This window comes from Citrus sinensis, chromosome 4 (genome assembly GCF_022201045.2).
Source record: "Citrus sinensis cultivar Valencia sweet orange chromosome 4, DVS_A1.0, whole genome shotgun sequence".
Lineage (NCBI taxonomy): Eukaryota > Viridiplantae > Streptophyta > Magnoliopsida > Sapindales > Rutaceae > Citrus > Citrus sinensis.
This window is the reverse complement of record NC_068559.1, coordinates 6,356,222-6,383,924: the sequence shown is the minus strand read 5'-3', so window position 1 is coordinate 6,383,924 and position 27,703 is coordinate 6,356,222. Positions and strand designations below refer to the sequence as shown.

Genomic DNA, 27,703 nt, shown 5'->3' with positions numbered 1-27,703 from the left:
TTATTTTTTGAGCGTGTTTGCATTGGATGAGAAGGATGTGGAGTGTTGGTGTTTTCAGTTGGATGAGAAGAATTATTACAGGGAGCGACTCATGGATGGAAGAGTTCGATAAAGTCTCGGGAGTGGTAGTCGACAGAGATTGATCATCGACAAGCGGGATGTCACAAACTTGCATGGGTTCATGAGTATTGGAATTTGGAGGGGATAGTTGTGTGGGGCTAGACGCAATTGATAAAGGTATATTTGGATTATGCATGGAGGTTGGTTCACGTGAATCATGGGATTGACTATGAAAGGTGGTAGAAGTTGGGCCATTTGGAGTATTCATGGAAAAAGGATCACGTGAATTGGGGGGATGAGTGTGAAAGGGACGAAATTTAGGAATAGGAATATTGGGATCCTGGGGGATTGGCTGCCTGAGAGAATCGGAATTGGAAAATAAAGGACTTGATGGAGACGTATATTTAGAACACCATTTGGAAAGAGTATGGTTATTGACTTTATCATGATTTGTGCATGTAGACATAGATGGAAATATACTTTCTTCGAATTGGACATGCCGAGAGTAATAGAATTTATGGTCAATGGGATCAAAGCAAATATATGCATTTTGTAAATTAGAGTACCCAAGAAATAGACAGGCTTTTGACCGTTGTTCAAGTTTGTGTGTATTATATGGACGAAGCCATGGATAACATAAACACCTAAAAATTTTAATTTAGAATAATTGGGAGATGAATGGAATACACTCAAAGGGTGATTTGTTTTGCAGGATAGGTGTTGGAAGTCGATTTATTAGATAGACAATAGTTTTGAAGGCAAAGGACCAAAGAGATAAAGGCAATGATGCTCGGTGAAGCATTGTAAGGCCAGTTTCGACAATATGGCGATGACGGCGTTCGGCGGAAGCAATGTGTTGAGCTGTATAAGGAGGTGAAACCAAATGTTGGATTCCATGAGTTTCAAAAACTGTTTTCAAACCTTGATACTCTTTTCCCCCATCAGTATAAATTGTATTGATGGATGACTTAAAATATTTTTCAACCATGACCTTAATCTTTGGAAAAATGGAGAAGACATCGGATTTATATGTTAAAGGAAATAACCATGAATATTTGGTGAAATGGTCTACAAAGATAATATAATAAGAAAAACCATCCATTGATCTAATTGGAGAAGGACCCCATACATCGGTGTAAATAAGGTCTAAAGGATAACGACTCTTTAAACTAGACTTGCCAAAGGGTAATTTATGGCTTTAACCATTACACTGACATGAATCACAAAATGACGACTTAGAAAAGGCTGGGAGATTGTTTTGGGAGATAACTTGGTGGAGAATTTTGGTTGATGAGTGACCAAGTCTATCATGCCAATGGTTAAGAGAGGCTTTAATACTCATGCAAGCTTGCTTCATCATACTTGTAGAGACATCTCCAGCAGACCACTCATAGACATTATTCTTGCTTCGTCCCTCCGCGAGTAGTGCCCCCGTGGTTAGATCCTTCACACAAAAGGAAGAGGGATAAAATTCAATGGATGCATTATTTGTTTTACAAAATTGTGAGACATATATTAAGTTTTGCTTCATAGATGGGACACACAAAACATTCGAAAGTGAAAATGAGTGAGATGGAGTGGAAAGAGTGGCCTTGCCAACATGTGTAATATTTAGACCAGTGCCATCACCAATTACAGTGTCATCAGGGCCTTTATATGGTTGACGAAGAGATAGGTTGCTAATGTCGGAAGTGACATGATGAGATGCTCTAGAATCCAACAACCAATTAGATGCCATGTTATTGGAAGTGGTGGTTGGATTTGCAGTAGGTGCTGAGGTTGTAAAAAATAATTTCTTTACAGCATTGCATTGACATGCAGTGTGTCCCCGTTTCTCACAAAATTGACAAATCACAGTGGTATTCTTGCCCGAATTTGGATTTCCAAAATTATTTGAATTGAAATTATTACCTTGATTTCCAAGGGCGCTGCCTTGATTTCCAAAATTGGGTTGTTGTTGGCTCGGCTTCCTTTGTTGTTTTGGAAGTTTTTCTTGCCAAATTGATTACCATTTTTTGAGGAAGAGAAACGGTAGCATTGGCAGTGATATTCCCAAGATTTCTAGCAGATCGAAGTTCCTCTCGTTTGAGAAAGGATTCATATTCGACAAGTTTGTCGTGATGTTCATCGAAGCTGATCATGGTATCTCTCGCCCGCACGGCAGCTGCAAGTTCCTTGAATTCGGGACCCACGCCGTTGAGAGTGTGAGTAATAATGTATTGATTTGGAACAGGTGCTCCAATTAAAGCCAATTCATCTGCAATGTCGCGAATAGTAGCAAGATATTCGACTACTGGTTGTGAGCCTCGACTAATGAGGGTGAGTTGTTCTGTTAACCCCATGGTTCTTGAGGATGAAGGATTGGCATAATTTTTTGCTAAACGTGTCCAGGCTTCTGCAGAAGTTTTGCATGACCGAACCACATGGACAACTTTGTGGCTAAGAGAGCCAATGATGCCGAGCAAAAGGAGTTTATCTTGTCTTGTCCAAAGAATATACTCAGGATTTGAGACTTTATTGCCATTATTCTCAATATGTGAGGGAGGGCAAGGATTTGTTCCGTCAATATACCCAACTAAATCATACACATAGAGCAAGGCATCGAACTGTGATTTCCACGAGTAATAATTCGAAGGAGTCAACTTTAAAGGAAGTTGGTTGGCTACATTGATGGCTATAAGGTTGTTTGGGTTTAGGGAGATGTTGGTAGTTGTTTGATTTGAAGAAAAAGCTGTTGAGTATTCGTTGGTCATGGTGTAAGTATAAAGAAGAGATTAAGACAAGGATCAATGACTCGTGTGAGTAATAGCTTGCTCTGATACCATATAAAGTCAGAGACAGAGATTGTGAAAAGGATAATTATTGTGATGTGAAGCAAATCTGTTGGTGAAAACGGCAGCTGATGCTGCGTTTTGGGAAGTCAAACTCGCATCTCCTGGAACGACATGTATGAAGGTCGTTTTGGTTAAGTGATGCACGAGAGCTTTACGTGCACGGATAAGTTGCTTTCTTGGTTCGTTAGAATCAATTAATTCACATGCTAATCACGTGGCCTTCTGGGCTCGTTACAGATTCATTATCAAGCTGTTATAAACAGCTGATTCTGGTACAGAGTGCGTGTGTGTGGAAAAGCTACTGTGAGTCGAGAAGATTGATGAGAGAGCTTCTTGAAAGACTCAGTAATTAGCTTGATATTCTCTGTAGTTGTCTTTAAACAATAAATAAAGATTGGTTCTGTTTTCTCCTGTGGATGTAAGCTAGATTGAAGCTAGCTGAACCACGTTAACTCTTGTTCCTTATTTTCCTTTATTCTTTAATCTTCTTAGTTCTAGATTCTGTGTGTATTTTGCTGGATTGATTCTTGGTACATCTTGTTTGTTTGATTGTGATCTTGGGAAGTGTTTTAGAGAGTTGATTGGATTGTTAGTCACTTTTAAACACTACAATTGGTATCAGAGCCTGGATTCCAAATCAGACACAAGTATGGCTGGTTCAAAGATCGATCTAGAGAAATTTACAGGGAAGAATGACTTCAACATGTGGAAGGTCAAGATGGAGGCACTACTGATCACTCAAGGACTAGGTGATGCTTTAGAACCAATTATCAAGAAAGAAGGATTAGAAGCCTCCACATCATCATCATCTCTAACACCACAACAAGCTGCTGAGATCGATAAGAAAGCAAGAAGTACCATAATCTTGAGTCTTGGAGACTCGGTGATCAGGGAAGTTGCTAAAGAAAGAACAGTGGCTGATCTGTGGGCAAAACTTGAAAGGGTGTATATGACTAAATCATTAGCCAACAGACTCTACATCAAGAAGAGGATGTTCACACTAAAAATGGCTGAAGGATCATCTCTTAAAGACCACATTGATGAATTCAACAAAGTCTGTGATACCCTGGAAATAATTGATGAAGGTTTAGATGATGAAGGTAAAGCATTGCTTCTGGTCAGTTCACTTCCACCCTCATATTCAAACTTTGTTGATGCACTCATGTATGGGAGACAAACTTTATCATTGGATGAAGTTAAGGCTGCCCTGAATACTAGAGGGCTGTAAGAAAGGTCAGGGAATATGAACTCTGGAGAAGTGCTGGCTGTAAAAGCAAGAACTGATAAGTATGATAGGAAGAAAAAGAAGCAAGGGAACAACAAAAAAAAGACTAAAGGCAAGAAATGTTTTCAGTGCCAGAAAGAAGGACATTTCAAGAGAGATTGCCCAGATCTCAAGAACAAGAAAAGGGAACAAAATGGAGTTGCTGCTACTGCTGAGGAAGAAGGGTATGAGTCAGCAGGAGTATGTGTGGCTACAGAGCATGTGCAAAAAGGTACCTGGATTCTAGACTCAGGTTGTGCATTTCATATGTGCCCCTTTAAAGACTACCTATTAAACTATCATGAAACTGATGGTGGAAAAGTTATGATGGGTAACAATGCTGTCTGTAAAATTGTGGGGATAGGGAATGTCAACCTAAAATTGCATGATGGAACAATTAGAGAATTAAGGGAAGTTAGGTATGTGCCTGAACTTAAAAGGAACTTAATATCTCTAGGCATGCTTGACCAAATGGGGCTTAGTATTAAGCTTGAATCTGGTGAGTTGAGAATCTCAAATGGAAATGGGGTAGTTATGAAAGGTTACAAGAGAAATGGAGTTTATGTTTTGAATGGGGAAGCTATAACTGGTGTGTCAGGAGTGTCAATAAGTTTAAGCTGTGATAACACTTTGCTGTGGCACCTTAGATTAGGACATATGAGCTTGAGAGGTCTGAAAGAATTAAAGAAGCAAGGGGTTCTAGGCAGCAGTCAAATTTCAGAACTGGATTTTTGTGAAGACTGTGTACTAGGCAAAGCTACAAGAAATAGCTTTGGGAAATCAGTTCATTCAACCAAGGGCATCCTTGAATACATACGCTCAGATTTATGGGGACCAGCACAGACAATGTCACTAGGTGGCAATACCTATTTCTTGTCTTTAATATATGATTATTCAAGGAGAGTGTGGGTTTATGTCTTAAAACACAAGGATCAGGTATTTGGCAAATTCAGAGAGTGGAAATCCCTGGTTGAAAATCAAACTGGATTGAAGGTGAAGAAACTTAGAACTGACAATGGTCTTGAGTTTTGCAATCAGGAGTTTGATAGCTACTGTGCAGATCATGGCATTGCAAGGCATAGAACTGTAAGGCTGACTCCTCAGCAAAATGGGTTAGCCGAAAGAATGAACAAAACCCTGGTGGACAGAGTAAGAAGCATGATGATCCAGTCACAACTTCCCAAAGGGTTGTGGGCTGAGACTCTGCTAACAGCAAGCTATCTGGTAAATCTAAGTCCCTCTGCAGCACTTGACTTCAAAACCCCATTTGAGAAGTGGCATGGAAAACCAGCAGACTATGGCAGCCTCAAAGTATTTGGATGTCTAGCTTATGCACATGTGAGTCAAGGGAAGTTAGCTCCAAGAGCACTTAAAGGAAAGTTTATTGGGTATCCTGAAGGTGTTAAGGGATTCAAACTATGGTGTACAGACCTTAATCCTCCCAAGTGTATCATCAGTAGAGATGTAAGATTCAATGAGAAAGCTGCACTGGAAATGAAGAAATCTACTGACACAGATGCACAAAAGGATAAGGAGAGATCCAAGGTTCAGTTTGAGGTGGAGCCCTACACCAGAGAAGCTTCAGAAGATAATGATGAATCTTATTAAGGAGCTGCTGATGAAGAAACAGATCATGGAAAGCAGATTGAAGTTCAGCATCAGGAGTACCAGCTGACAAGAGACAGAGAAAGAAGGAAAGCAAAAGCACCTGTCAGATATGGATATGCAGATCTGATAGCCTATGCATTGACAGCATCTCACCAAATTGATGATGATGAACCCAAGAACTACAAATAAGCTATCCAAGGACCATACAAAGATGAGTGGATAAAGGCCATGGATGAAGAAATCCATTCATTGGAAAAGAACAATACATGGGAACTGATTAAAAGACCTGCCAACAGCAGAACTGTAGGATGTAAATGGGTCTACAAAGTCAAAGATGGACTAACAACTACTGAACCTAAAAGATTCAAAGCTAGGTTAGTAGCTAAGGGTTACACACAGAGGGCTGGAGTGGATTTCAAAGAGGTGTTCTCACCAGTTGTCAGACACGCATCAATCAGAGTGCTACTGGCTTTAACAGCTGTAAGAGACATGGAGCTTGATCAACTCGATGTCAAGACAACCTTTCTACATGGAAGATTAAATGAGGACATCTTGATGACACAGCTTGAAGGGTACACAAGTCCTGAATCTACTGACTGTGTGTGTCTGCTGAAAAGGTCACTGTATGGGCTGAAACAATCACCCAGACAGTGGTACCTTAGATTTGATGAGTTTATAGTCATTCATGGGTATCTAAGGTGCAACTATGATGTATGCGTTTACTACAAGATCATACAATCAGGCAACTACATATATCTACTGTTATATGTAGATGATATGTTGATTGCTTGTAAGGAAAGGGAAGAGATTGAGGCTTTGAAGCAGCTGCTCAATTCAGAATTTGATATAAAAGACTTGGGTCCAGCTAAGAAGATTTTGGGAATGGAAATAATAAGAAACAAGAAGAAGGGTACTATGATTCTGTCTCAAAGGAAGTATCTAGAGAAGGTACTTGGAGCTTTTGGGATAACAAGAAGCAAGTCAGTAGTAACCCCTCTAGCATTTCACTTCAAGCTGTCTTGTTCACAATGTCCCAGTACAGATGAAGAGAGAAGTGAAATGACAAAAGTTCCTTATGCAAATGCTGTTGGTTGCATGATGTATGCAATGGTACTTACAAGACCAGATTTAGCTCATGCTTTAAGTGTTGTAAGTAGGTTTATGGCTACACCTGGAAAGGAGCACTGGAAGGCTGTTAAATGGGTGCTGAGGTATCTGAAAGGTACACAAGAGTATGGCCTGGTATATGGAAAATCAGCTGGAAAGGTTGCAGGTCTCTATGGTTATGTTGACTCAGATTATGCTGGGGACTTAGACAGAAGGAGATCTTTAACTGGCTATATGTTTTTCTTGGATGGTTGTCTTGTTAACTGGAAGGCAAGTTTGCAGCATGTTGTTGCCTTGTCAACAACAGAGGCTGAATATACTGCTGCAACAGGAGCTGTTAAGGAAGCTCTGTGGCTAAGAGGGTTGATAACAGAACTTGGGATGAAGCAGGAGACTGTGGAAGTTCATTGTGACAGCTCAAGCGCAATTTACTTGAGTAAGAACCCAGCTCACCATGAAAAAACTAAACACATAGATATCAAGTTACATTTTATCAGAAATGTGATTTCTAAAGGTGTGATTAGCATGGTGAAAGTGCATACAGATGATAATCTTGCTGACATGCTTACTAAGGTTGTAACTACAGCTAAGTTCAAGAGTTGTTTGGACAAAGCTGGGCTGAGTGAATTCTAAATACTCAGGTAGGAGAAATCAGGATCAGAGAGTGATTTGTTCAAGGTGGAGAATTGTTGTGATGTGAAGCAAATCTGTTGGTGAAAACGACAGCTGATGCTGCGTTTTGGGAAGTCAAACTCGCATCTCCTGGAACGACATGTATGAAGGTCGTTTTGGTTAAGTGATGCACGAGAGCTTCACGTGCACGGATAAGTTGCTTTCTTGGTTCGTTAGAATCAATTAATTCACATGCTAATCACGTGGCCTTCTGGGCTCGTTACAGATTCATTATCAAGCTGTTATAAATAACTGATTCTGGTACAGAGTGCGTGTGTGTGGAAAAGCTACTGTGAGTCGAGAAGATTGATGAGAGAGCTTCTTGAAAGACTCAGTAATTAGCTTGATATTCTCTGTAGTTGTCTTTGAACAATAAATAAAGATTGGTTCTGTTTTCTCCTGTGGATGTAAGCTAGATTGAAGCTAGCTGAACCACGTTAACTCTTGTTCCTTATTTTCCTTTATTCTTTAATCTTCTTAGTTCTAGATTTTGTGTGTATTTTGCTGGATTGATTCTTGGTACATCTTGTTTGTTTGATTGTGATCTTGGGAAGTGTTTTAGAGAGTTGATTGGATTGTTAGTCACTCTTAAACACTACAATAATATATTACTGTAAAGTCAAGCAATTATATATACAAGTTCATGAAGCTGAAAAAGGAACGTTACAGAGGATTCCTTAATCTGTGGAATTGCAGAGATTACTCCTAAAGTCAAGCACAATCATGTGAATCATCTTAATTTAAGGAGGAGATTGATTCTGTCCTTTTATCATTTTAACAAATAACAAAGACACTATGGGGTTTGATAAAATGTACCTCTACTCTTTTGAGATTTACTATATCTGTATAGGTTTAGCATTGTGATTTTGTATCATATGAACGCGAAGTTGCAAAACGTTTTAAATATTGTTAATATTCCAATGGTAAAACCTTCATTCAGCTATAAGATCCAAATTCATTAGTACCTAAAAACAAAAGAACACAAATAAAAACCAAATGAAGCATAAGCAGATGAGAAGAAACAAATATCAATTTCCAGCGTATGTAATTAAAAAATGTAAGCTTCCTCAGAATATGGCATTACGCATCTCCAAGAAATATTGTATATCTGAAAGTGTTCTATGAATTTTGCAAGTTTCATGTCATCCAAAAGTAATGAAAGTATTTAAATAGTTCCTAAAATAAAAGCAGAAACACAAAATTTCCAAGCATGAGTTGATCTTTTTATTAAATAGAAAAGAGACTATCTCTCGCAGATTTATAACAAAAATGTCAGAAAAGAATATTTGACAACCCATCACAATAACAACAGCAGAATATAGAAGCGTGGCTTTTGCATACGTACTGAAATTATGCCACTTAAGCAGGCCAGAATGTGGCTTATTGAGCAAAAGCAGCAAGTGAGAGACTGAAACTTTACAGCAAAACCAATAGTCCAAGAAACGGGACAGTACATGACACCAACTATAAGATGTATGACAGAAACAAAGCTGCAGAAAAGTGAAAACATTTCTTTTTATTATGAAGGGTATGTTTTTTTTTCAATAAGGAAAGTTTAAGATGAAATAGGTGGTGAGTGTAACAAAAGCATCTAGTCATCCACAGGGATATAATAGATATGGGAAATAATTGTAGAACTACTTGTTAAGTATCTTGAAGATGAAATGGCTTAGAGATTGATTGAATTAATATAGGAACATTAAAAGAAGCGAACAATATGCTTTATGCACACACAATTGATACATTAGGCTTCAAGTGAAAGCCGGAAAAAGTTCAAAGGCATGCTGCGTATCATCAAATTACCTGCGAAGTAATTAAGAAAATAGAATCCTAACGGCAAAATTTAATTAAGCAATCCCAAATTCCACCATGATTATTTAAATTTAATAGCTTACCACTCAAAGAAAAGGAAGCCAATGACCAGTGCATGAGATTATCACTGAAGCTCTTTGATGGCGCCTTTGCATATCTGCAGTCATATCAAAATTAGGTTGGTCCATGTAAAACTTTTTTTTTTAAAATCAATTATAATGATAAATCTTTGTAGTTACTATGCCAAGTTTGGTATCCATAAATTAATTATGCAGTAATGGTTGCTGCATAAGATAAGTCTCACTCATTTTTGCCTGCCAACTGAAAATAAATTTAGAATCGCAATAATTCATAATGACGAATGTCGTTGACGGTGATTCTATATTAGGGATGCAGAATTAATGGTTAAATTGAGCACGCTGAAAACTGAAGATAAATTTGCTCAACTTTCTTTTATCTTTTTCGAACCATGAGAACTTAGCTAGTACTCCTCGGTGACCAGACATTCGACTGTCATTCTGAAGCACCTCATAATCACGATGGTGGTTTATCAGCAATCAATCTTGTTGTGGCTAATATTTATTTCAATGCCTTTATAAAAACTAAGTGGCATTGCAACAACTAAGGGTGAAACAGTACCTAGCACCTTTGCTATCTCCTGCGATGTACCAAGTGAGAAAGCTTCTAGCTTGAAAAAGAATAACCAAATTAAGAATCTCAGGCAAAAAAGAACCAAAAAGAAAAATGCAATTACACATTTTAACTTAGAGATTATTGGCTAATCTTTAGGTTGATGGACAAAGCAAAGAGAGTACACATTATCTAAAAAAATGACATTTGAAAAAAATACTGATTTTTATTCTATATGTTCTGCAGTAGAATTACAGAGTATTTATATATAAGTTTACAAGAGCAAATATTCACAAAACAAGCGAAAGTAAATAACGATCCCATATTCAAAGGGATTACAAATCAGCCACATATAAGAAAATAATCTCTCTCAATTAGTCAAGTGAAGCCAACGAAATCTTAACACTCCCCCTCAAGTTGGAGCATGTATATCTAGCATGTTCAACTTGGTTGTTAGCCTCTTAAACACCTTTCCTCCAAGAGCTTTTGTAAAAATGTCTACCAACTGTAAATGAGATGGAACAAATTTGGTGATTATCTGACCATCTTGTATTTTCTCCCTTACCACATGACAGTCAAGATCTATGTGTTTGGTGCGTTCATGATATACCGGATTTGCTGCTATGTGAAGAGCAGCTTGGTTATCACATAATAGCCTTGCTGGTCCTATGGAAATTTGCATATCATTGAATAAAAATCTAAGCCAAGTGAGCTCACAGGTTGCTGCTGCCATGGACCTGTACTCAGCTTCTGATGATGATCTTGAGACTGTTTTCTGTTTCTTTACTTTCCAAGAAATCAAAGAATCCCCTAAGAACACACAATAACCTATTGTTGAACTTCTTGTTATAGGACAGTTTGCCCAATTAGCATCACAGTAAGCCTTTAAAGTAAAGGAATTGCTTGAGGAGAATAACAAACCTAAACCAGGGCTGCCCTTTAAATATTTAATAATACGAAGAGCAGTATCCCAGTGAGGCTTTCTTGGAGCATGCATAAATTGGCTTAAGATGTTAACTGAGTATGTAATGTCTGGTCTCGTAATTGTGAGATATATTAGTTGGCCAAGTAATCTCCTGTAGCGAGTTGGATTATGCAGCAGATCACCTTGATGGTTTGTGAGCTTCAAATTCATCTCCATGGGAAAATTTACCGGTTGAGCACCCAAGTATCCAACATCATCTATGATTTCTAAGGTATATTTTCGTTGAGAGATAACAAGACCTGCTTTGGACCTTGCAACTTCCAGCCCAAGAAAATATTTAAGAAGACCGAGATCTTTGATATGAAATTGCTGGTGAAGAAATTGTTTGAGATTATATATAGCGACTGCATCATTTCCAGTTATCACCATATCATCTACATAAATAAGAACCATAGTTATAGATGTGCCTTTTGTCTTCACAAACAACGAGTAGTCTGAATGTGATTGAATAAAGCCAGCTTTCTTGACGGCATGAGAAAATTTTACAAACCAATTGCGAGGAGCTTGTTTAAGCCCATAAAGGGACTTATGAAGTTGACAAACAAGCTTCTCCCCCTGTCGACAAAGTCCCGGCGGTGAAGTCATATATACTTCTTCTTCTAAATCACCATGCAAAAAATCGTTGGTCACATCCATTTGATACAATGGCCAATGTCTTACAGCAACCACAACAAGTAAACAACGAACAGTGATCAATTTAGCCACAGGAGCAAATGTCTCAGTGTAATCCAGGCCTTCTTGTTGAGAAAATCCTTTGGCGACTAATCGAGCTTTGTAACGTTCAATCGTACCATTAGAATTGTATTTGATACGATAAACCCATTTGCTGCCAATGGGACGATGACCAGCAGGTAAAGGGACCAAGGACCATGTCTTCTGTGAATTGAGAGCATCAAGTTCACGTTGCATAGCCTCTTTCCATTTTGGATCCAATACAGCCTGAGCATAAGAGGTTGGTTCTAGGACACTTGAAATGGTGTTAACAAAGTGTTTATGAGTAGAAGACAAAGAATCATAGGAAATGTATTGGCTTAAAGGATATTGAGTACCTGACTTAGTTGAAAATGACTGACTTGAAGTTGCAGTTGATGGTGTTGTACTAATCTGTCCACAATGAAAGTCACGAAGGAGAACAGATGGTTGCCTGACACGGTCACTTTTACGAATAGGAGGGGTAGGAGAAGATATAGAGGAAGAAGGGGAAGAAGTTGATGACAATAAAAGATTAGGAGAGGGAATAATGGTCTTTGATGCTGGAGGGACAGGATGAGTTGTAGGAGGAGATATATCATCGATGTAATCTGATATCTTAGGCTGAGGAAAAGTGCTATCTAATGATTTTTCGATATGAAGAAAAGGAAAAATAGACTCATGAAAAATGACATCACGACTGGAAAAGAATTGGTGAGTATGGAGATCATATAACCGATAGGCTTTTTGGCCTATAGGGTAACCAACAAAGATGCATTGTCGAGCCCGAGAATCAAACTTATTGGATGGCTGTAGATTTGTTGCATAACAGAGACATCCAAAAACTCGTAAATGAGTGTAGTTAGGTGGCTTATTATACAACAACTCATATGGAGATTTATATTGTAACAAGGGAGTGGGAAGACGATTTATAAGATAGGCTGCAGTAAGTAAACTCTCCCCCTAAAATTTTAAAGGAAGATTGGCATCAATTCTCAAAGCCCGACTAACGTTTAAGAGATGATGGTGTTTTCGTTCAACGACACCATTTTGTTGAGGTGTAGATGGACATGAGCTTTGAAATAAAATACCAAGGGTGGAGAAATAAGGTTTCATGGAAAGAAATTCTGAGCCATCATCACTTCTAAGACATTTAACTTGGCAATTAAATTGAGTGTTCACAAAAGAAATAAATGTTTTTATTAATCCTTGGGTTTCGGATTTAAATTTCATTAAAAAAATCCAAGTGAAACGAGTGTAATCATCCACTATAGTCAGGAATAATGTGCTCCTGTATGAGTTGCAGTACGAAAAGGTCCCCAAATATCACAATGAATAAGATCAAATGAATGCAAAGTTTGAATAGAACTTGAAGAAAATGGTAAACGAGTTTGCTTTGCCAAAGGGCAAGTTTCACAGGAATGTTGAGAATCAAATACAAATGCAGGAATATTATTGCTTAAAAATTGTGAAGGTGCTTTTGAGGGATGTCCTAACCGCTTGTGCCAAGTAATATGTGTAGTAGAATCAGCATGATGAGTGATTGAAAAAGAAGTTGGTGTAGACTTCACTTGAGGAACAAAGTAGTACAAGCCATTAAGCTGCTTCCCCAAGCCAATCATCTTCTTCGAAGCTAGGTCCTGCAATATACAGAAAGTAAGAAAAAAATGGATTGAACAATTCATGGCAGCAGTAAGTTGACTCACTGACAGTAAATTAACATGAAATGATGGTGCACATAATACATTATTAACATGTAGGTGGTTTGAGAGTTGTGTTAAACCAATTCCAGTTATCTTAGAATAGGCACCATTAGGCAAGGTTACTTGAGATGACAGAGGAGTTTGAATAGGTATTGAAGTTGCTATGTGATTTGTTGCACCACTATCAATAATCCAGTGATTCAAGTCTGTCTTTTGCGTATTGAAAGATGAACAGAAAGGTATAGGGATACCTGTGTAGTTTGCTCGAGCAGGATTGTTACCATTTCTAAAGAAAGCTTTTATTTGGGCAAGCTCTTCAGAGGTAAATTGAGGAGTTTGTTCAGTTGGCGTCTTTGCTAAGTTCTGATTCATTTCAGCACTAGGTTGATGCACAACAGGTTTTCTGCTTCGATTTGGAGGTTGAACGTCTTTGGCATGAAGCTTATGACCAACTGGGAATCCATTCAAGTAGTAACAACGATCTACTGAATGAGTTGTGTCCTCACAGTAAGTACAAAAGAAAGATTTCTTCATTCCTTGTGGCTTGGGATGAGAGGATGATCCTTGTTTGGTTTGTTGTTGTGCATCAAATTGTGTTTCTCTGGATTTATCATGAGCTTTGATACTCATGGCATGAATGAGATCAATGCCTTTGGCTTCAGTAAGTCATCGTTGCTTTTCTTCCTCACGGAGAAGAGAATATGCCTTTTTGACAGTTGGTAGAGGATACATTAACATTATTTGTCCTCGCAAAGCTGAGTATGTTTCATTCAATCCCATGAGGAATTGTCCCAGCCTAATCTTTTCTTCTTTTTCTTTCAAGTCTTTTTGTCCTCCACAGGTGCATGTGATTGAAGGACTGCAAGTAGTTAGCTCATCCCACAACATTTTTATCTTTGTGTAATAAGAAAAAATTGAATCTTGGTTTTGTTTCAATTCAACAATAGATTGCTGAGTTTGATAATGGTGGGAAAAATCACCTTGAGAGAAATGTTCTTGAAGGTCAGTCCAAATCTCTGAGGGTGTCTCTAAATAGAGTACACTATTTAGAGAGTTGAGGATCCAAGAAAGCACCATATCGTTGCAGCGCTGCCATAAAGAATGTTTTGGATCATCTTCATCTGGTGTGTGAATGGTTCCTTTGATGAATCCCACTTTGTTTTTTGCACTAAGACTCACTAGCATAGATCTCTTCCACATAGCATAATTTGTTCCATCTAAGACTTTTGGAACAAGAATCATGCCAGGATGATCAGAAGCATAAAGAAAAAAAGGGTCTAAGGAATCAACCATAGACATAGACATAGTGTGATGAGAGGTTTGAGAAGATATATGATTTGGTGAATGATTGTGACTGCTATCACTATCAATATCAATATCATCCATAAAAAAATAGAAGCGGAAGTGTTTTACCGAATCAAAACCATTTCTCTGATACCATGAAAAAATGACATTTGAAAAGAATATTGATTTTTATTCTATATGTTCTGCAGTAGAATTACAGAGTATTTATATATAAGTTTACAAGAGCAAATATTCACAAAACAAGGGAAAGTAAATAACGATCCCATATTCAAAGGGATTACAAATCAGCCACATATAAGGAAATAATCTCTCTCAATTAGTCAAGTGAAGCCAACGAAATCTTAACATTATCTTTAGTTCATTTTAACTCATGATACGGCCTTGCAACAGCATCCTAAGAAGTTAACAATGGCCATAGAATAAATAACACTAACTTGTAGTTGTAGTGCACTTCTACATTACTAGCACATATAATCTTTGTACCTCTAATATCTCTTAGAGGTATTATCAGTGATGAAAATCAATGAAGATGAAAGTAAATTATCAGTGATTGAAGTCAGAGTTTGGCTAGTACACTCTCATTACGCGTGTTCTCTAGCCTTCTTGCAGTGGGCTTTGCGTATCTGCAGTCCTATCAAAATTGGGAAAATAATTAAAAAAAAAGGTGTATGTTGACTCTTACATTGATCATACTCATAGTCAAACAATATTATAAAACATCAAAACATTTTTCTCTCTGTTCTTTCACTCTCTCTGTTTCTCAGCAGCCAAATATTGTTAAAATAATAACAATAATGAAAGAATACAACCCATCAGAAACATCAATCTCATGAGTCATGACCATCAGCATCCGGCGCAGCTGCTGAAACAACTGGAAAGTCAACAGTACTTCTCCTTCTTATCTTTTTAGCACTTAAATATAGAAGAGTATTTCCACCAAAATCACAATCTGCTGCCAAATATTATTGATATTCAAAATAAAAGGAGACTCTTTGAACCAAATCAAAGCAAATTCCAGAAAATCCAAAGGAAAAAGACTCATTAACTAGGAAGAATATTTCAGGAAAGCAAATAAAATAGCTGAAACAAAGGAAAAATCACAAACAAATATCAAGGGCAGATCCATTCAATTTTTGCATCCAAACAAATCACAAATAAATAGTTGATTGGCTATTATCACGACAGTAGCTCAAAAGAACCCCCCAAATCAAAGCCCACAAGGAAGATCGAATCATATTCTATGACAGACCCCATTCAATTTCTATATTGGCTAATTTGTGCATGTGAAAACAGAGTACAAAATTCTTCATTGAGAAAATCCAAGCAATTAAGAAAAGATTCAGAACCTTTACCTTGCTAGGACTTCGTTGAACGGACGAAGGTGTTTGAACGGCGTATCAGTGCAAGGAGACGATGAAAGGAAACACTTGCAACACTATCTAGATAAGCTCAAAAATACATGAACGGAAAACGGAGGAAACACTGGCAACACTTATATATAAGAGGACACCAGAAACCTTGCTGAAGAAGACTCCTGCTGGCGGCGTATGTGGAGTTGGAAGGGCCATATTAGCACCATATCATGTGATGATTGAGGATACGCTACACGCTCTTCGTGACTGTTCCGTTGTGAAAAGGATTTGGAGTGAGCTGCTGCCGAGTGTTGATTATGATACTTTTTTCTCTTTGCCCTTACGTGAATGGGTGTTCCATAATCTGAAAACTAATAGTCAGAAGGGTAGCAATGGGAAGTGGGCTTGCATTTTTGGGGTAGCTCTTTGGAGAATCTGGCACTGGCGTAACAAGTATGTTTTTGAGGGGAGTGTTATCGGTGTTGCTAATATGTTTTTGAAGGTATAAATCCAAGTTTGCACATCCAAAACTTTTGACGATGAGTGTCGACGAAGCATGGAAAGTCTCTTTTAATTAAAAAAAAAAAAGAATCAGAAACAAAATGAAAAATAAACCACCACAACCTTTTCACAAAATCTTCTGGGCTCCCCATCTCCAAATCAACGCAAACCCAGATCTCCGAATTTTCAAAAACAACAATGCGAATTTTTAGTCAAGAACCCAAGAAGAGATTTATGACTTTTCAACTCTTTCCTAATTAAAAGAGACATTTCTACTCTCTCTCTATATATATACAGTAATGATATAGTCACAAACTCTTGTATAAACTTATCTTATACAAACTGATGTGACATGATAAAATTAGTTGAATTAAATTTCTCTTGGTCCACATGATTTATTTTCATTATTTTATATTTTAATTTAACCAATGAATTAATATCACATCAATTTGTACAAAATAAATTTATACAAAAATTTATGACTGTATCATCACTCGTATGTATATATATATATATTGTAGAGAGAGAGAGAATGCTATATGTAGTTTTCTTTGCTTTCGTAATAATTTTGTAGTTATTACTGCAAAGACAAGACAACCACCTCACACATGTGGTGTGCCCAACTCATCATCTCAATCAAGTTGAGAATTTATATTTATCTCGTAGGCATTTTTTTTTTTAAACTCGACATTGATCACATTTTGTTTGGTTAGTACCTGAAATTTTGAACCCAAAAAGTAAAAAATTAAAAACTCTATAACTATAATAATTTCACTATTATTATTAAAATATACTTAGAGGAGATTTGGTGCAATGAATGAAAAGGGCAAAAAGGAGGAAAATGGAAAGCATATTTTCTCTTTTGGGGAAAAGAATTTTGAACAAACACAAAAGTTAGTGGTTTTTTATTTTATTTTCTTTTTAAAGTAGTGGTCAAATATAAAATTAGTGGTTAGTTGTGATTAGTAATTGAAGCCGATAAAAAATAAGCAACAAGAAGTGGGCTCGGTTTGGGTTAAGTGATACTCTTTTTCAAAAAAAAAAATTCAAATAAATGCAATAACCCAATGTAGCATGTAGTGAAAGACATGAAAGGGACAATTACAAAGAGAGCTTTCCAAATACTGATCACAAAATTGGATGTGTGAATGCCTTGTTCCAACATTATATATTCTTCTTCATTAATAGAATATTGAAACTTTAAACCTAACTGCGGCAATACCGTAATGGAATCAAAGAGAGCAGAAAATTACTTGTAAAATTAATTAACCAATAATTTGAGCTTCTTTAGTTCTTTTTCTCAAAACGCAGCATTTAACTTGTTCATTGTCCTACCATTCAATTCAATAATTCAATGGACCACGTCGCGTGCTGCAATTTGCTTTATAAAGCAATAGATGAATTTGATGATGAACTCTCACAGCTAGCAATTAGTCTAGAAATATGCTCTGCTATTTTTCTTTTTTTCTTTTTTTTTTTGGGTTTCTGCAGGCTGTCTCCGACTCAATAACTTTCATTACTTTGTAAAAGGAAAAAAAAAAAAAGCGAAATTAACTTGTTTCCAATTTTCACGATAAGCATGGTCTTAATATAGAAAATTTGAGCCTATTTGCGCATGACTATCTAAAAGAATAATGAAATGGTAATTTATTTTTGTATGCATAGTTGGGGCTCTAATTATTTGGTTTGCTAATACAACAAATGAGGTTTAAAAAATGGGGCTACAATAATGCCAGGCCAAGAACTCCCTAAAATTATCATCATGATATATTTTGTCAACTATCTAAATGTAGAGCGCAGCATGCATGCGACTCTCATCATAGTTTTTTTTATTACTTTTTTTATATTTAATTAGCGCCATCATTAACTGAGAGATTCCGTGGTCCTGCTTTATTTAATTATTGCTTGGGAAAATCTATTAATTTTATGTAATTATTTGAGAGGCATGCTATTACGGCCGTTTCCAAAAATATTGGAGCATTATTTTCTCCATTTTTTTAAACTTTTCAATCTAAGGAAAACAAGGGGACCACATTTTATTATTATACGAGAAGAATCGCATTGAGAGACAGAAACAAAAGAGAATGTCTTTTGTCATTTTGAAATTACAAAAAAAAAGTAAAAAAAAAAATCGAATAATGAGATATAAAGAATTAGATTTAAAGCAGATCAGCCACAATTAATAAAATGAGTTTTAAGTACCAAATTTTGAGTCTAAAAACTAAGTAATTACACTACTTAAGGCAATCAAATAAGCCTCTTTTCCTAGTAAATAATAACAATCCTGAAGAGTAATTGTTAACCACAATTACTTCAAAAAAAAAAAAAAAAGAGAAAATTGATAAATAAAAAGTATTTTCTAAACTTTCAGCCCACTACATTCATAATAAAAGATGATAAAATTTTTATCACATGAATGATGCGAAATAAAGACTAATTACCGCACAAATGTAGAATAAAGCAAAAGAATAACCTATAAGAGAAAAGAAAAAGTATAAAAATAATAATAGAAAATTAAATTCTTCTCCTCCTGCCAATGCATGTGATATGTGCTGCCAATATCCCAAAGTAAAAAAAAAAAAATAGTGATCATTTTGATGTTTGTTTAATTCAAGTATATGAATTAACCTTTAACTACCACTCAGCCAAAGCTATAGCGACCTTCACTCATTGCTCACGTAATTAATTATTTTATTGGGCATTGATATACTGACAATAATATTTTTAATCTTATCAATGTGGTTTGTTTTGAAAAAAAAATGGTAAAAATTGTTCAGCAATCTAAATCCAAATTGCTTACTCCCATTCACAACATTTTTCATTAATTTAATAAAAGAAACACAAAATAATCTAAAAAATAAAGGTGTGTTTGGCATTGTTTTGGTGTTTTTGAATTTCGTTTAGAAATAAGAAGAATTAGTTTTTGGTGAAAATGAAAACGTGTTAGGTAATTTATCTAGAAAATATAAAAAGTGAAAATGTGTTTTGATATAATTTTAGAATAGTTAAATCATATGTATAACATTTTAGATTTATATTTTTCGTTATTTTATATATTTTACGAAAATTGAATAAACAAGTAAAATAATGTAATAATAAATATTGGTATCAAATTATGAGTAGTTTTATTTTTTATATTATTTCAAAGTTTTATTAAATAAATATTTTATAATAATTCATAGAATATCCATGATTATATCAACAAAAATTAATTATTATTTTATTTTAAAATATTTTAAACCAAAGTTATTGCAAAAACATAACAAAATCTACCGTGTATTTATCATGCAAGTTTCATGTTAGTATTTGATACCTTTGGGCCCACAATTTTATTTTTTTATATAAAAGATTATAGAAGTCACAAAAACATGGTCCCCATACATTTAATGTATACAAGATAGAAAACAAAATTCAGCGAACGCTAATAATGCGTTTTCTGCATTTGTTAAGAAAAGTTAAAGAATGAAAATATTTCATTCTCGACAATTTCTTATTATCACTACAAACACTCCTACCAAACACATTTTCTATTTTATTAATTTTATAAAATAAAAAATTTCAATAAAAAAAGATACCAACACATCTTAAATTTCAAGGTCACGGGATATCCACATTAACAAATTCAAAACGTCATGGAACAGTTGCAAAGTGTTGCTTTACTAGCATGCTAGCAAGGCTAATGAGTAAATAAAATCACAATAAGCTAAAGTGATTCAATTGAATCCTTTATTGTTATCCTCCAATAATCTTAAAAATAGTGTAAGTGATAAGATGAATGAACCCTAACTTGTCAATAATATAAATAAAGCCCCTGAAGCTCAATACTTATATGTTGTATAGTAACCTTATTCCCTATTGATAAGAATGAAGTAATATTGATAGAGTATTCAAAACAATCAGTTAATAATTGATTGTTTCCGTCTTAATTAGTGATTAAGAAAAGCTAATTGTTAATTAGCATAAAGATTGACTGACTCAATCTTTACTAATCGATCATTATTCGCTCATATCAATTATATGATTTTATTTTTCATGTTTTAAATGTTTATATAAATTGAGTTTTTGTGCTCATGAATTAACAAAAGTGAAATTTATATTGTTTTTAAAAGGTTCTCGCCTATAGTAATATGGTGGGATGTGTACAAAAGAAATGAATTACACTTGTAGCACTATTTAGCCCATTAGAAGGTGCAGCGGTAACAATTCTCAAAAAAAAAAAAAAAATTTAATAACATTTGATATTACAATTTCTGTAACTTTTTCCAATTGCCAAGTTTCTAATTACATCATAGTGCAAGGAGGGATATCTGTGTGCTTGTTATTGCTCTATTTGTGGGGAAAAATTATGAGAAAAAAAAAAAGAAAAAATAAATTATAAGAGTCGACAATCGAACAACCACTGCCTCAGGGTGAGACCCAGCAGCCGAAACTGTAGCTGAATATGTAGGGGAGAAATAGGCAATGGCATGTCGCATTATTATATTGGTTTACCTAAACAAAGAAACGATACTCAAACTTCAAACTGGACTGCAGCATCGTAATGGAATCAATGAGAGAATAAGTAACGGGCTCGTTTAGGCTAGCTTTTTTTTTTTAAAAAAAAAATTTCTTTATTTTTCGCTCCTTTGTTGAAAATTCTTTTATTTTTCCTCCTACCAATCAATTAGGCTTGGTTTCCTTTTCTTGCAAATTAATTCAATAATTCGATGTAACAATTAGTATCAAGTTTGATTGGTGATGGGCATAATATATTAACATATTTCCTCTCTATTTTTATATTAGTTAGTCTCTTTTATTTATATTTTTAGATGGTTAATTTATTTTATTGAAGATTATGGAATAAATTGTGCTTAAAGAAATCGAATTGGAGAAAAGCCAAATATTATTTTGATTTATTATTAATGGGCTCATGGCTAAATGAAATTAAATTTATTGGACTTAATTGTTATATTTATAAGTAGACATAAATAAATTGATTTCGAGTTAGTTGCTTTAAAATTAGGAATTAATTAATAATTAAATAATTGTTAAGTTGAATTGTGTGGTAGATTCTTAAATACTGGCAGCTTTAATCTCTTGAATTCTTAATTTGCTTGCTTATTTACTTGTATCTTTAGTTCTAATTTTCTTTCCAGCTACGTAAAGTTATAATTAACTTAGATTAAATTTTACTTTCCTAAAAATTAACAATTCTTATAAGTACGACTTCATTATTCTTAATCTATACTTTAATTGACTTATGCATTTACAAATACATTAAAATTTACACAAAATTTGGCTGTGTATTTCTCAAGTGACAAGAATACACACACACATACATATACATATGTTGATGCTGAAATCTGCTCGCCTTTTACCCAACCAGATCGTTCCACCAACGCTTGTGTGTTCAATGGAGAGGATACTGCCCTTTGCCTCCTTCAACAACTACGAATGCGCCAGGGGTTGGAATCACCTTTTTTCCTTCTTTCTAATCCTGCACTCACAAAGATAAATCAGAGACGCCGGTGGTTTTACCGGCGTAAACCCTCCGATGCTTAAGCTAGCACAAGGTGTTTACGGGAAAACTATGTAATTCTGATCGTTTGATTTCTTGTAATGCTTTCTAAAACTTATACTGAATATAATCGGGTTTCAATTTGGCAGAGTTTTCTCTTTACTCTCAATTTTTCTCTCCCATTTTTTCATCGGTTTCTCGGCTTCTTATAGCTGTTGTCCCACGTTCCTGTCTACTCCTTATGCCCCCCTTTTATCGAGTGATGGCAGACCCTCATGGGTCTTCAACCACTGGATTGTGGGTAAACGTGGGATGACATGTCTCTCTTGACGGTTTGGGGCATAGCGAAACTGCCGCGATTTCGTGAGATCGTGTGCCCCTTCTTTGGGTGATGGGTATCTGGTCGGTATATGTCTCTGGTCGGCACATTCCTCGGGTCGGTGCTCATCTCTAGTAGGCCCACATTTGTATAAGGCGTTTTACCAGGGCTCTTCTCGTGCCGTTCAGTTGAGGTGATTCGCCTTGGGGTGGGAAATGAGGGCATGACCGAGCTGGTGCTCTTTATTACTTAACATCAGTCCCCCAGTTTATAGTCTTGCGAGTGAAACGAGTTGAAATTAGAAACTGAGAATCGGATTTTATCGACCCCGGGAAATTCCTATCTGGTCTTCGTGTTATTGTGATGGACCTGAGGTTCCGCCTTTTGTTCAAGGAGATGGTGATCTGGGCATGGGCCTTCGTGAGTGTGTCCAGTATATAGCTGAGCTAACATCTCGTCAGGCCTTTTATAATGGTCAGTGACATGTCGTTTCTCGTCCTTTCGTATTTGAAATTTGAAACGACGGCTTATCTGTCCTCGATATACGGCGAGTGAGCTGGCACCCATATAACTTAAACGCTTTCCTTTCCCCCTTTCGTTTCAAATCCCTAAATTGAAGTCGTCATTGCATTTCGCTATCTGCCATTCCGCTATAAGCTAACTCCCTCTTTGGACTTCAATCACACTTTCTACGTCGGAAACCTCTGTTTATTGGGTTCTCTCTCTGTCACGGCAGCGCTACCAGTGCCAGTTTATTCCAGGTATCACCTTTAACTTCTTCTCTGGTTGTTGTTGATTGGGTTCTGTGTTGCCCCTTTTTGTACCCATACACTTGGATTTGCTGTGTTTTCCTTTTTGAGTTTTTGATATGTTAAACCGAAAAGGGAAACTGATTGTAGATGAGAGTGATGAAGGGGTGGAGGACTCATACCCCAACCTGTTTGGGCCCAATGACCCCTTATTCTCTTCTCGTAGTATAGGTCCCTCCCATCATAGGGATACCCTAGAGTATCCTCGTCCCGTGACCACTTTGCCTTCTTCTGAATTAGAACCCATGGGAAACCGTGGTAGACCAACGTCGGGCTCTGGTGAGAATCATAGTTCTAGCGGGACTGGGATCCCTGAGGAAGTGGGTGACGGTGAGGAGAGCAGTTTTGAGCCAAGTAGACCCTTTAAAAAGAGAAACCTTGGCCATATGATGGAAGTAGATACTTACCCCATCGATTATATAGCTTGTGCCACCACCCACACTGACCTACTTAAGCTTAGAACTCTTTACAATATTCCTGAGGAGGTTCTCCTTGTAATCGTCGGGAAAGATGACGTCTCCAGTCGGCCTCCGAGGGGGTATGTGACTATGCATCTGGAGAGTTTCAAGTTAGGGGCTCGGTTACCCCTTCAGCCTTACTTTGCCAGGATATTGGGTGGCATGCATCTGGCTCCAGGTCAGCTTCACCCAAATGGGTGGAGGGTTCTCTCAGCTTTGTATGTGCTATGGGAGAGGTGTGGACTCGAGGAACCTTCCTTTGCTGAAGTAAAACACTTGTATCAGCTGAGGAGCAGCCTAAAGAAAGCAGACTGGTACTACTTCATGTAAAGCTAAACCTATCACCGGCTTTCCTTCCTCATGTAAAAACTGGAAGAATAAATTCTTCTTTGCTGGAGGGAATTGATGTCCAGCAATCCATTCGCTTGGTGGTGATATTCACCTCCCAACGCGTTTTGTCACCCCAGGTCGTTTATTTTTTGCATATTTTTCTTCTCTAATCATTACTTATTGGGTTCTTTAACCTTGTTTGTTCTTTCAGAGTCGTGGGGCCTGATCAAGAATCTTGACGACCGACCATTACTCCACGTGGAAACTGCTCTGGTGAACGTGTCTACCTGTCAAGATCTCTTGTCATCAACAAATCTTGTCGAGTCGTGTTTAGTGGACGTAGCTGTCAGGATGGACAACAAGATTCTCAGTGCTATGACAAGAAAATGTGGTCGGGCTTCAGGCAGCTCCAGCAACCCCCCCTCATTTGAAGAAAACTAATGTTGGTCCCTCCAAGACTTCTGCTTCTGCTTTGCCCCCTCCTCCCCCTCGGAAGAATGGTGGAGAGAAGGTTAATGACAAGAGTCCTGAGGTCAGCATTCAATCTGGAGACCGATCCTCTCCTCTTCCGCCTCGGGACCATGGTGACTATCTGACCCTGTACCAGAGGGATTATAGCAAATCGGTGAGACCTAAGATGGTCAAGGACATTGAAAGCATGAACCTCAGCGAGTTAGCTGGTTCAGTTCAAAGGGTCTCCTTTAAGCTGGCTACTTTGATTTCTTGCTACAAGAATGAGTCCACGCGCTATGAGAGGAGACTTCAAGCTGATAACCAGGACTTGAAGAAAAAGACTGATTCTGTTGACCGCTCGAAGGAGAAGCTGATTGAGCTGCACAAGCAGATCATGGACCTGGAGGAGAAAGTGGCTATTGCTGAGTCTAACTCCTCCAAGCTTGAGGGTGAGTTGGGTGATCTGAAGTCTGATCTTCAGGCTGCTCAAAGTGAACAAGATACTTTAAGGACGACCCTTGAGGAGCAGATCAAGTCCTTGGATGAGCAGGTAGCTGAGCTGAAAGGCAAATCTGCTGAGGTGGACGATCGGCTCGATGCAGAGTATAACTCTGGGCTCACCTTTTGCTACAAGTGCATCATGTTTGTACTTAAGGAAGAATATCCCGAGCTTAACATGAGCAAGCTGGAGGCTGAAGTGCAGAAATACATGGCTGAGGCAGATCAGGGGGATAAGGAGCAGGGAGAGCAGGATTAGGTAGAGGCTCCTTTAGGTGGGGTGCAGGAGAAGGAAGCAGGGGATCATGCTCTTGAAGCTGGTCAGGGATCAGTGCCTGCTCCCCCAGAAGTTGCTGGTTCTCCTTTTTCTGGGATTGTTGATCCTTCTCCTACCGATGCTGCTGAATCTCATAATCCTTAGGCTTATTTTTTTTTTGTATAAATTCTAAACCTTCATCTGTCTGTAAATGTTTGGATGTTTATAAACTTTGGATTCTTTTTGTTTGCTTTCTTGCCATGGTTTTGGTTGTGAATCATTTCTGCAAGTTACCTTCACAATTTTGATTGATTTTGGCTACTGGTCATTTTTTCGACCGAGCAAGAATTTGCACTTGTTTGCCTTAGCGCAATTTATAAAACTTGCCAGCTGGTCTTTCAAACGATTGAGCAGAAACTGACACTGGTTTGCCTTAACGAAATTTCATAAAATTGCCTGCTGGTGCTTTAGGTGACCGAGTAGGAATAAGGACTTGCTTGCCTTAATAAAATTTGTAGATTTACCTGCTGCTCCTTTAGGCGACCGAGCAGGAATATGCACTTGCTTGCCTTAATAAAATTTGTAGATTTGCTTGCTGCTCCTTTAGGCGACCAAGAAGGAATAGTCACTTGCTTGCCTTAATAAAATTTACAGACTTGCCCGCTGGTCCTTTAGGGGACCGAGCAGGAATAAGCACTTGCTTGCCTTAATAAAATTTGTAGACTTGTCTGTTGGTCCTTTGGGCGGCCGAACAGGAATAGGCACTTGCTTGCCTTAATAAAATTTGTAGACTTGCCTGCTGGTCCTTTAGGCGACCGAGCAGGAATAGGCACTTGTTTTCCTTAATAAAATTTGTAGGCTTGCCTGCTGGTCCTTTGGGCGACCGAGCAGGAATAGGCACTTGCTTGCCTGAATAAAATTTGTAGATTTGCCTACTGGTCCTTTAGGCGACTGAGCAGGAATAGACATTTGCCTACCGTAATAAAATTTGTCCAACGAGGGAATTTATGCTGAATTCATCTTTATTGAACTTTGCATGGATTACAAGAGGCGAGATATATGCATGTGTAACAATTCATCATGCTGTTAACAGAAATAACTTATCGAAATAAAACTTGGTAAGGTACTTTGTTTACTGGAAGTATTTCTTTAAGTGCTCGGCGTTCCATGACCTTTTCACGTCTCGTCCATCTGGGTAAGTCAGCTTGTACGCTCCTGGGCTAGTTGTTCGTATCACTCTGTATGAGCCCTCCCATTTCGGGCCAAGAACGCCATGATTAGGATCTCTTGTATTTTGGTTCACTTTTCTAAATACCTAATCTCCTGCTCGGAACTGTCTCATGCGTACATTTTTGTTGTAGTAGCGCATGATCCTTTGCTGGCATTTGGCCGTTCTCTGAGAGGCCCCTTCTCTTTTTTCCTCCAGCAGGTCCAGGATCAAGCAGATTTGCTCGTCATTTTGTTCTTCATTGAAATACTCTGTCCGATGTGTCCACACCTCGATTTCTGCTGGGATTACTGCCTCATGACCGAAAGCTAAAGCAAGCGGGATTTCTCCCGTGGCAATTTTGTGGGTTGTCCGGTAGGCCCATAACACTCCTAGTAACTCGTCGACCCAAGCTCCCTTTTTCTCTCCTAGCCTGGTTTTCAGGAGTTTCTTTATTACTTTGTTGGCTGCTTCCACCTGCCTGTTTGCCTGGGGGTGTGTTGGGGCACAAAACTTCAAGTCCACCCTCAAGTTTTGGCAAAATTCTCTGAAGTTGTGATTGTCAAACTGCCTCCCATTGTCTGTAATGATGGCATAGGGGATCCCATATCAGCAGATAATATTCTTCTAAATAAAATACGTTGTCTTTCTCTCCGTGATTTGACTGAGAACTCCCATTTCTACCCATTTGGTAAAGTAGTCTATAGCCACAATTGCATGTGTTACGGCTCCTTGGCCCTTAGGTAATGGGCCAATCAGGTCAATTCCCCACTGGGCAAAAGGCCATGGGGATGACATAGTGGTTAGCCTTTCTGGGGGTTGAGCAGGGACCTCCGAGAAGCTCTGGCAGACTTTACAGTTTTTTGCCATCCCCTTCGCATCCTGGTGCATGGTCGGCTAGAAGTACCCTTGCCGAAGTGCCTTGAAAGCCAAAGTTCTCGCCCCCGAGTGGTTGCCGCATATTCCTTCGTGAATTTCCCTCAACACATAATCTGCTTCCTCGTCATCCAAGCATCTCAAAAGGGACAAGGTGAATCCTCGGCTGTAGAGTACCCCATCGAGTAGCGTACCCCATCGAGTAGCGTATACCTTGCTACCCGACATTTCAACTTCCTTGCTTGCTTCCTGTCCTCTGGTAAGATGCCCATGCGGATGTATGAGAGAATGGGGTCCATCTAGGATTTTTTGGTTCTCACCTGCATTACTTCTGCCTTCCCCTCTATGCTTGGCGATGTCCTTACTTCCAAGGGAACTGACTTGGGTAACTTTGGATCCGCAGTTGCGGCCATTTTGGCCAACATATCTGCTCGGTAATTCTCATTCCGGGATATCTGCTTTATTTCTACCTCTTGG

At 37.6% G+C, this 27,703-nt stretch overlaps 2 protein-coding genes across 2 annotated transcripts; one reads left to right on the top strand and one right to left on the bottom strand.

The window, feature by feature from the left end:
- Positions 1-23,207: 23,207 nt before the first annotated feature.
- LOC107177845 (uncharacterized) lies at positions 23,208-25,146 on the top strand. Its single transcript, XM_015532330.1, has 3 exons — positions 23,208-23,784; positions 24,148-24,209; positions 24,340-25,146. The coding sequence occupies exons 1-3, from the start codon at positions 23,208-23,210 to the stop codon at positions 25,144-25,146; spliced, it is 1,446 nt and encodes a 481-aa protein (XP_015387816.1).
- Positions 25,147-26,458: 1,312 nt separating this feature from the next.
- Positions 26,459-27,241, bottom strand: LOC107177846 (uncharacterized). The gene is made up of 2 exons (XM_015532331.1): positions 27,016-27,241; positions 26,459-26,931 (listed from the first exon to the last, which is right to left on the bottom strand). The coding sequence occupies exons 1-2, from the start codon at positions 27,239-27,241 to the stop codon at positions 26,459-26,461; spliced, it is 699 nt and encodes a 232-aa protein (XP_015387817.1).
- Between the last annotated feature and the right edge of the window lie 462 nt (positions 27,242-27,703).

Bases quoted from the DNA above. Each gene is read 5' to 3' on its own strand.
- LOC107177845 (XM_015532330.1), top strand. From the start codon at position 23,208: ATGTTAAACCGAAAAGGGAAACTGATTGTAGATGAGAGTGATGAAGGG. The intron at 23,785-24,147 runs GTCAGCTTCACC...TTGTTCTTTCAG, and splicing joins TGGCATGCATCTGGCTCCAG to AGTCGTGGGGCCTGATCAAG. The intron at 24,210-24,339 runs GTGAACGTGTCT...GTCGGGCTTCAG, and splicing joins TCCACGTGGAAACTGCTCTG to GCAGCTCCAGCAACCCCCCC.
- LOC107177846 (XM_015532331.1), bottom strand. From the start codon at position 27,241: ATGCACCAGGATGCGAAGGGGATGGCAAAAAACTGTAAAGTCTGCCAG. The intron at 26,932-27,015 runs GTCAAATCACGG...CCATCATTACAG, and splicing joins GGTAGAAATGGGAGTTCTCA to ACAATGGGAGGCAGTTTGAC.